The following is a 10,051-nucleotide window of genomic DNA, read 5'->3' as shown; positions in this document are numbered from 1 at the left end:
AAAAAAAAAAAAAAAAAAAAAAACCCATTTCACTTTGTCTGATCTAGCGTTCCCCAATCTGAACTTGGCCACTGCATCCCTTCCCATGGACTTTGTTGAGACATGCTGTGTGGTCTTTCCATTCATCAGCAAATGAGGGAGTCCTCTGCCAGCCCAGCACTGAAAGTGCACTGCTGAGGGGACAAGTGCACTGCTGAGGCAGGCACAGCACCCACTGGAGCCTCTTACCAGATAATCTACAGCGTGGCTTCCGCCCTGGACTCAGCCCTCCAGGCAGGGCTTGGCCTTCCCTGACACCCTGTCCTCCCAGCCACGAGGCCTCAGTCCTGTCTCCCACCCCACCGCTGGCAGGACTCTTGCCTCAACGCTTGTGCTGTCTCCCAAAGATAGTCTCGAGTTTAGAAGGTTCTAAATGAAACGAAATCCTATTGCCTGTAACGTCCACCTGGGGTCCCAGGAGGATATCTTGAGCACAGTCTCATTACTGGCCGTTGAAGAGGTGCAGGTTGGTGTGGGGAACACGTGGGGCTGAGTTAGGAGTCTGGGGGCTGGTTCTGTCTGGGTCACTGGCTTGCTCTGTGACTTTGAGCAAGGTGCTTCCCTTTCTGGCCTTTAGCTTCCTTGTTTGAAAAGGCAGGAGGAACCCATTGAGCTGTAAAGTCCCTCTGAGGAGTCCCTGGGCCAAAAGGTCCACGCTGTCAGCTGTGGAGTTACCCAGGGTGTTACAGGGACAGGGGATCCTTTCGCTTGTTCATACTGCATGCGTCCACTGTCCGCCACACCAGTGCTCCTTGAGCAGTCCTGTGCTGGGCACTGTCCTCAGACTTGTGAGCCAGGAGTTCCATGTGGCACCCTGAGAGCTGGGAAGAGGTGGACATGAAGTGCCACAGGAGTCCCTCATCTGTCTGAGAGTCTGGATAGGGTCTAACCAAAGAGGACCCTTGGCCTCCACTATGTGGGGGAGTTATTCCCCAAATACTGTGTGTCAATTCAGACAGCAGTCCTGACCCCTGCACAGGAGTCCCAGGGCCTCAAGTTCTGGGGGCTGGACAGGGGTATACTGGGGAGATGTGTTCTCTGTCTCTTGAAGGGTGACCCCCACCAGCATGCCAAGAGCAGTGGGACTTCCCAGACCTCAAAGCCACACTTCCACTTCTGTTCGTTTGGCCAGAGGCAGCAGTTAATTTTGGTTTTTAGCAACCGCAGCACACTGTGCTCCTCTGTTCACAGCTGCCAAGGGAAGTGGAGAGGCCACTGCACGCCCAGAGAGCCTGCCCCTGCCTGATGCCCCCTCCCCCAGTCCATGCGGGCTCCTGGCCTGGGTGCAGACCCAGCAGGACAGATAAGAGGAGCCAGCCCTGGGCCTGGTGCTATGCTAGACCTGCTGCCTGGACCGCAGGTCTGGACTAGCAGTATTGGGGGTGTCCACCGCATAGGCACATTGCCCCTGCCCCCAACCCCCAGCCCTCATAGAACTGCTGTCCTCGGGGGTTGGGGGTTACACTTCCCCAGGGCTGTCAGGATTATGATGGAGTCCTAGTGCCTCAGCCCCACCCCAAGGCTTCTTGGAAAGTCCTTTTGGTTTGGGGAGGGAGCAAGGAAGCTTTTAGAACCCCAGAAATCACACCATGCACCCACCTGCTTTGGATGGAAGCCTCTACCTGGAGGGCAGTGCTGATATGGCCACAAATGAGCAATTTGTCAGTGTCTAAAATGGGATGTTTTTGTTCCTGTGGCCCCACGTCTAACCCCTGCTACCACTGCCTCGGCTCTCTGCCCACATCCTGCTCAGAATTCACCAGGAGATGCTACCCAGACTGTCAGGTCTTCACAGACAAATCTGTACCGGGGGTGCAGGGATCCTTGAAGGAGCCACAGGAGTTAAGGCTGGGGCAAGGGCCAGCATTTCCGGAGTTTCCAGGCAGTGCCATCTGGCACAGCAGGAGAACAAGTGTGGGCTTTGGGGCCTGTCAGATCTGCTTTCTAACTCCCACTTAACCAACTAGGGACCTTGGACCAGGAGTCTGCTCACCTGTAAAATGGGTACAATGATACCAATCTCACTGGAGGATGTGCTAAAGCACATGACAGTAAGTCCTATTGTCCCAAGGCAGCTAAACACATTTAGGGGATAACTGAAGCAGGAATGGGAGTAAAGAGTCTTTCCAGGCCTAACTTTTGGCAGGCTTAATAATGACGATAAGAAACAGTGCCAAGCACTTTTCTAAGCGTGTTACATACATTAACTGTTTTAATCCAACAACCTGTGAGGAAGGACACTGAGGCTCAGACAGGTGAACTGTCTTGCCCAAGGTCACCCAGCTAGCGAGAGAACAGGCTGGTGAGTTCCATCCACACCCTTAAGTTCCATTCTTCTTGTCCTCTGGGTTGGAGGTTAAGTGTCCGCTGATGCGATGTCATCACTTGCCATGCAAATCAGCTGCGTTTATCGCACTCCTGTGACTGTGGCACAGTGCTGGGCCCCAGAGGATTCAGCATGAGCCAGATAAGACCCAGGACCTCCGTGGGAGGAGACCCAGCTTGGCAGAGATCCACCCAAGTCAACAGGCCCCTTGATTGAGGAAGGGCCCCAGGAGGGATTTGGCTGGTGAACTCTGAAGTTCCCCTTCTGTGTTTGCAGTTGTAAAAAGCCATGATCCCACCACAGACTGACTGAAACTCCTGGGTCCATAAGTCTCTGATTATAACGTTCTTTAAAGGAACAACCAATGGGCCGGCCCGTGGCTCACTCGGGAGAGTGCGATGCTGATAACACCAAGGCCACGGGTTCGGATCCTACATAGGGATGACCGGTTGGCTCACTGGCTGAGCGTGGTGCTGACAACACCAAGGCAAGGGTTGAGATCCCCTTACTGGTCATCTTTTTAAAAATAAAATAAAGGAACAACCTATGATCCAACTTTTGGGGCTTCCAACCTTCTATGATTCAACATCCAAGTGTGACAAGGGATGGCCTTAAAATGTACCCGTCACGCAGCCAAGAGGCAAAGGAGCCCCACCTGGGTCAGACCCAGAACAGGGTGTCCCAGATACCTGGGTCTGGTTGGAGCCCACATGGACTGACCCCTCCCCAGGTCAGAGCTGGGGCTCAGGTCTGAGCAAGCTTAGGAGGGACAAGCCTGTTCAAGCCTGAGCAGACCTTATCCTCAGGGACCTTCAGACCAGCTAGGAAATTGGACAAGCCCAGGCCCAGCGTGATCCAAGAGGCTGGGCTGGAACAGGGAGGGGGCACCTTGTAGTCCAGAGACTTCCCAAGGGGCAGGAGGAGTGGCACCTGGTGTCAAGCTGCTGGCTGGGAATCTTCAGCTTCCTATTGCTGTACTAGTAGTTTGTGCCCATTGCAGAGAGAGGGAAAACTGAGTCACAACTAAGTTCTGGGATCTGCTGAGTGGGAAGGTGGGGAGGCCAGGACCAAAACCCAGACACTCCAAACCGCAGCCCCAGATTTGAAGAAGCCAGGTCTATACCAGACTCTGGTGTCTCCCTCTGAGGCATTCCCCAAGCCCTGCCCCCTTTCCAGAATCCCCTCCTGGGGTTCTCTTGCCATGCCATTGGCAATAACTGGCCAGCAGCCTGCCTGCTGAGGAAAGGTAGGGAACCCTGCCTGGCCTGAACCTTTGATCCTCGAGCCTCCCAACTTTCAGCCAGGATTCCAGCTGAGAGGCTCTGGATCTAGCAGCAGTAACTTGAGGTTCCCTTCTCAGCTCCTCCCACCCTCCCAGTGAGAGTCACTATGTACCTGGCCCTGTGCTGGTCAATGGGAATGTGGGGGAGACTGAGGTCCTGCCTTTGAGAAATGCTCAGTCTGTCCACTCACACACAGTAGGTGCTCAAGTAGTCACAAACTGAAGTGGAACTAACAAAGCCAAGTGCAGTGGGTATGGCTGGATTCTGCTGTACTCCCATCTCCACCACCCTTGGGCTCCGATGCCTGAGGGCCGCATGGGGCCAGGGTAAGGAGCCTACTGTTTGTTTCCCAAAGGCTCTGTACTCACTAGCAGTTACTGAGCACTTACCATATGTCCAAGTGTTTGGGGTGGAGGGCCAAAGAGAGAACTCCTACTGGTTTGAGGGGGTCAGAGCGGCACCAACCGCTCTGACCCCGTCAAACTAAAGCCTGAGGAGGTTTGCCAGGAGGAATGAGAGGAGGGCTTTACAGATGGAGGAAACTGTCCGTGATAAGGCCAGGAGATATGGAGAACGGGTTGCCAGAGAACTGCTCTGGGAGGGTTCCTGGTGGCTGGAGGGGCGGCTTATACCGCCCCTTAAATAGGGGAGCCAGAGCTTGGAGACTGGAAGAGCAGGTGGGGTGTCTTGTCCATTCTGCGGGGTGGGCAGGGCCAGGACAGCTGGCCCATCGGGCCGTTAGAGACTTCGAGTCCAGAGTTCCAGGGACTTGTCCAAGGGCACACAGCAGCCAGTGGCTAGCCAGTCATCCAGCAGAGGAGCAACGGTGGCCTTTGGCTTGAGATGGCCAGAGGGCCTCTTGGGGAGGGAGTTCAGGGCAACAGGCCCAGGTGGGCCAGGACAGGTCAGAAAGGCCTGTCATTGGCCTGTCCCTCCTAAGCAGGACCCCTGTTTCCCCTTTAAGAGGGGTGCAAGGCTATTCATATACCCAGGGCCTGCAGGAGGGCGGGTGGGGCAGGAACCTGGAGGGGGCGGGGACGGGGGCAGGAGCGGGCTTACCTGCTTCCCGCCACCGGGGCAGGGCAGGGCTGAGCGGGGAGGAGGAGCCGCCCCACAACCTGGACGCCCGGCGGCCGGCCGGACAGGCACCCGCGGGGGCCTCGGGTCAGTGGGGGGATGAAGAGGCAGTTGCACCGCATGCGGCAGCTGGCCCAGACGGGCAGCTTGGGACGGTGAGTGTCACCCCCCTTCCAGCCCTCACTCTTAACCCGCAGGACCTGAAAGGGAGTAGAAGGGTGGGGGGAGACAGGGCTGGGGGAGGCTGGGGACAGCTGGGAAGCCACCCTCTGACCGGCCAGAGTCCTCCCCTCTTTTTCTCCCCTCTGAACGCCACCCCCATCTCCTGGGCAGAGCAGGAGGAGCAGGAGCTGGCCTTTGGGGGAAGGGGCACCCCCATCCCTGCTTGGAGAGGGCTGCAGGGGGGATACGCTCTGACCAAGGAAGCTGGGTCTTCTTTGCATCCATGAGCCCCTGAGTGGATAGTCATCCCTGGCCTCATTTGTCCCCTCTGGACAATGGGGACAGTTAACCACCTCTGACTGCTGGGTGGGGGAGGGGAAAGGGTAGATTGGGGCCCCAAACCTTGGGAGAGGGGAGGAGACCGGGTCCTGGCCCAGCAGGAGGAAGAGCCCCTCTCTGTCCCTTCCCCCACCCCCCAGCCTGGCCCAGAGGCCTCCTGCTTCTCTGTCTTGCTTCTGCTTTTCCCATACTCAGGTAGAAACATCCCTGGGTCTCCCAGTTCCCACCCCCAGCCCCAGAGCCGGTGGAGTGGACACCGGAAGTTTGGGGAGCCCCTGAGGCGTGTCTTCCCTGCTCCTCTTCCCCAACCTCAGAAGTTCCCCATTCTCTGGGCCCAGGGGTGGAAACTGGGTGTCCAGAGACCTGGTTCTCATCTCATACTGGCACAGACACCTGTGTGAGCCAGGCAGTCAGTCCACCTTGCTCTGGGCTTCTGTGTCCCCATGTGTCCCATGTCCTCAGCTAAAGTCCAGAGTCCTGTGTGACTGACAGCCCAGGAATCTGAGCTCCCACACTTCCTGTTCTTGGGGCCAGCCTAGACCTCCTCTTCCCCTGGGGTGGACTGACAATTTGGGGGGTGAGCAGAAGAGAGCTTTGCCCCTGTGTCCCAAAGCTGGGCCCTGGGTGGCTTCCTCAGCCCTCCCTTTGGTTTCAGCCAGACACAGCCCTGGGTGGAGGAGGAAAACATTGGGTATCCTATTCCCGCCCCCATGGAATGTGCTCTGACTGGGATGAGGCAGGCGGGCCACCCAGGCAGGCCTCACCTGGGAGGGGCACTGGAAGCAACTGGGGTCCAGGTGCCCTGTTGGGGGGCAGGGGGTTTCCTAATCCAGGCCAGCTCTGCAAAATCTCTGCCCCCACCCTGCACAGCACTCCGGAGACTGCTGAGTTCCTGGGTGAGGACCTGCTGCAGGTATGTGCCTGGGCTGGCAGCGGGTGGGAAGGCAGGCCTGTGCAGGCCGTTGGAGCAGAGGGTGGGTAGGGACGCCAGTGGGGGCCTGGGTTGAGTCATTCCCCAAGCTGTTGGCCATGGGGTCCCCAGGCGGAGGGAAGAGAAATGTGGTTCTCGCTCTGGGGGAAACAACAGCCTCCTGTGATCCATAACCCCACACCTCACTTCCAGGTGGAGCAGCGCCTGGAGCCAGCCAAGAGAGCGGCCCATAATGTCCACAAACGGCTGCAGGCCTGTCTGCAGGGCCAGAGTGGCGCGGACATGGACAAGCGGGTGGTGAGTGGGGGTCCCAAGGAGGAAGGACCCGGGCAGGAGACTTCTGTCCAATGTGGGAACGAGGTCGGGGCTGGGGTCTCCCTGCCAGTCTGAGCCTCTGGCACCAAGGGCACAGAGAGTGCTCTGGCCCAAGGCCCCTCGGGCACTCCACTCATGAGGCCTTATGTCTTCCCCATCCCCTCTTGACTCTGCTTCTCTCTGCACCCATCCCCATGAGCCAAGGCCAGGCCTCCGACAGCCCCTGAACTCATCTGTCCAGTCAGCACCCAGAGCAGGCTCTCTCAGTTGGGCAGTCTGTGAGGGCTTCCTGAAGGAAGAGACATTTGAGCTGGCTATTGAGGGATACTCTCTGGTATTAATCAGCAGGCAGCACTTACTGACCAATTACTGCTGTTCTGTTGCCAAGACACGTTAATGCATCATGTCCCTGATGCTGGCAACAGCCCTAGGAGGAGGCAGTGTTTTACACATGAGGAAATGGGGCTTAGAGCTAAAGTTGCTTGCCCAAGGTCACTCAGCTAGTAAGTGGCAAAACTGAGGTTAGAACCCTGGTTTCTCTGATGCCAAAACTAATGCTCTTTGTAACTCCAGGTGAGAGTATGTGGGGCGTGTTTTGGAATCAGCCAATGATTCAGTGTGGTCAGAGCATGGGGGGCGGGAGGGACAATGGGAGCCATGGAGGGTTTGAGCTCAGCAGTGGCTAGCCGTCCACATGCGCCTCGGGGCAGGGGAAAAGCCCCACTCAAAGCCAGCACCTCCCTCCGCTCTCCCTCCCACCTGTGGGCAAGCTCCCTTCTCTCTCTGCCTCTTACTCTCCCAATCTGTGACGGGACTTGGTCCTTCCTTCCTCCCCAATCCAGTGGCTTCTGGGACGGGAGAGAAGGAACCCCAGATGGGTGGGGGCTCTGTATACAGTCACAGGGAGATGTCACCCCCCGCATTCCCCATCGTCATCCTGTTTCCCCTCTCGCCTGGGACTGTGGCCCTCCTGGGTTTCCTCCTCCCCTGCCCTGAGGGGCTCCCCCGCTGCTCAGGCCGGGTGGGGAGCCATGGACACACAGACTCACAGCCGGCCCCACCCTCCTTGCAGAAGAAGCTTCCCCTCATGGCTCTGTCCACCACAATGGCCGAGAGCTTCAAGGAGCTGGACCCTGATTCCAGCATGGGGTGAGCATGGATGGTGGCCTGGCCCTCACCTGGGATACCAAGAAGCGTTCTGGGCTGGGAGGGGGTCCAGGTCAACCAGGGCATCCACTCCAGAAGGATGACCAGGTTGGCGACAGTGTACAGGTCAGGGAGAGTGGCCAGATCTGGGAGGGTATTTCACACAGTGAAGACAGAGGAGGGATAGCAGGGCAGGAAGTGATGGGGAGGGGAGGCCCCACCAGGTGTTTCCTGGTGGGATGAGGGTCTGGGAACCTGGGCCCACTGGGCACTATGTCCACAGGAAAGCCCTGGAGATGAGCTGTGCCATCCAGAACCAGCTGGCCCGCATCCTGGCTGAGTTTGAGATGTCCCTGGAGAGGGATGTCCTACAGCCGCTCATCAGGCTGAGTGAGGTGACCCTGCCCCCTGCCCCCATCCCCCAGCTTCCCCAGCCTCTACCTCCCTCTTCCCCCAACCCACTGAACCCCTCCTTCCCCATGTCTGCCCCCAGGAGGAGCTGCCAGCCATCCTCAAGCACAAGAAAAGCCTGCAGAAGCTGGTGTCCGACTGGAACACCCTCAAGAGCAGGTGGGAGCCACAGCCACTGGGTGGGGCGGGCCCACACTTAGGTCAGCTCGTGGAGTTGGCCGTAGAGCTTTGAGGCCCTTGCCACACTAGGAGGACACCGCAGGGTCCACCGGGTACAGTCTATATACTTGTGCATAGGTCTGGTCTATAGGAACACATATAGTGAGGGTACATGCTGGGGTGTACATGTGCTTGTGACAGCTGGGTCTGGGGGTGGCCCCAAAGCCCAGGAGAGTCATAAACAGTCCTCCAAGATTTCTGGGTGGCAGGAGGGTCTCCACTCTCTACTCTGGAGCTGGGTGGCTGTGATCACCAAACCCGCCACCAGGGGGCGCCCCCAGAGCACTCCTGGCCCAGGCTGGGCAGAGGTCCAGGGCTGGTGGAGCTTTGGGATTTGCATCTATAAATCCTAGAATCCGGTGTGGTCAGGTGTATGGAGGGGACACCTGACTCTGGACATGCAGGGCCGCTGACCACTCCTCCTTGCGATCATCCCAGGCTCAGTCAGGCAGCCAAGAACTCAGGCAGCAGTCAAGGCCTGAGCAGTGGCCCAGGTAACTACAGCCACACCGCTGCAGCCAACAAGGTGGAGACGCTGAAGGAGGAGGAGGAGGAGCTGAAGAGGAGGGTAGAGCAGTGCAAGGTGAGGGCACTGTCCCCATGTCACAGATGAGGAAACTGAAGTTCAGAGAGATGATGTGGCTTGCCCAAGGCCACACAGCTAGGAAGCAGCAGAACTGGGGTTTGAATCAAGGCAGTCAGGCTCCAGGGTCTGTGTACTTGGCCATTACCTTGTAGCCTCTTCTGTCTACACCACACACATGACACCCGCAGGCAGAGACTTGGCCTGTTCAGCCAAGTCTCGGTGCGTTTGCTGAGTAAGTGAATGAATGAGCAGAGTGAATGAAAGAACGATTGAATGGCAGATAACAAGACACTGTGCTAAGGATATGGAGACACAGAGGTGAGGACTGGAAGCCACAAAACCCCCTCAAAAGTTCAAGAGGGTTCCTGTGGGCTGGCCCCAAGTTCAGACGTTGGCAGAGAGAGCAGAGCTGGCTGGACCCTCCATGTACAGTGTGTGGCCCTGGGCAGCTCACTAACTCCTCCGAGCCTCACCTGGTGTGATCACTCCCCTCTCTGTCCCCCAGGACGAGTACTTGGCCGATCTCTACCACTTTGCCACGAAGGAGGACTCGTATGCCAACTACTTCATTCATGTGAGTCCAAGACTAGGCTCAGCCATCTGGACCTCAGGGGGTGGATGCCAGAGCCAGGGGCCACTGGGACCCCTGTGAGATGGTGGGGGTGGGGTCTGCTCTTGTGGACCCTGAAGAAGGCTCAGCTCCCCTCACGTGCCCCAGGGATGTCCCTTTGTCCCGACAGCTCCTGGAGATTCAGGCCGATTATCATCGCAGGTCACTGAGCTCACTGGACACAGCCCTGACTGAGCTGAGAGAGAACCACAGCCAAGCAGGTGGGGACGTACGTGGGGCCACCTCCACACCCAACTCTGCCCTGCTCAGGGCTTTTTAAGAACTTGCACTTCATCTTGAAGGGCAGTAGGGAGCCGTGGATGAGTTCTGAGTGGGGGAAGGCCAGAATAGATTTGTGATGGAGAGATTGTTCTGGCTGCTGTGTGGAGGATGGAATAAGGAGGCAGGACTAGAGCCAGGAGACCTGTTAGGAGGCGAGGTGATGGTGGCCTGGACTAGGCCAGAAGCAGTGGAGGTGGGCAAACTCGAGAGATATGATAGATGATTTCAGATATGTGCATGGTCAGTCAGGTGGAAGGTGGTATCACCTTGAGGACATCTGGGGGGTGCCCTTGCCTGACTGCCCAGGAGCGGGAGGACCCTGGGC

The 10,051-nt window shown here is 57.6% G+C and overlaps 1 protein-coding gene across 1 annotated transcript in view; it reads left to right on the top strand.

Annotated features, from left to right (window-relative positions):
* Positions 1-4,824: 4,824 nt before the first annotated feature.
* SH3BP1 (SH3-domain binding protein 1) overlaps positions 4,825-10,051 on the top strand; it is a 15,309-nt gene continuing 10,082 nt past the window's right edge. Inside the window, exons 1-9 of the mRNA XM_008569759.1 lie at positions 4,825-4,880; positions 6,097-6,139; positions 6,350-6,454; positions 7,545-7,621; positions 7,902-8,013; positions 8,112-8,188; positions 8,687-8,831; positions 9,340-9,408; positions 9,575-9,665. Of these exons, the coding sequence (XP_008567981.1) occupies positions 4,825-4,880; positions 6,097-6,139; positions 6,350-6,454; positions 7,545-7,621; positions 7,902-8,013; positions 8,112-8,188; positions 8,687-8,831; positions 9,340-9,408; positions 9,575-9,665 (775 nt within the window). The remainder of the gene's footprint in view (positions 4,881-6,096; positions 6,140-6,349; positions 6,455-7,544; positions 7,622-7,901; positions 8,014-8,111; positions 8,189-8,686; positions 8,832-9,339; positions 9,409-9,574; positions 9,666-10,051) is intronic.

Source organism: Galeopterus variegatus, unplaced genomic scaffold (assembly GCF_000696425.1).
Source record: "Galeopterus variegatus unplaced genomic scaffold, G_variegatus-3.0.2 Scaffold527, whole genome shotgun sequence".
NCBI classification, from domain to species: domain Eukaryota; kingdom Metazoa; phylum Chordata; class Mammalia; order Dermoptera; family Cynocephalidae; genus Galeopterus; species Galeopterus variegatus.
Note: the sequence above shows the minus strand (reverse complement) of the source record. Positions and strands in the feature narration are given on the sequence as shown.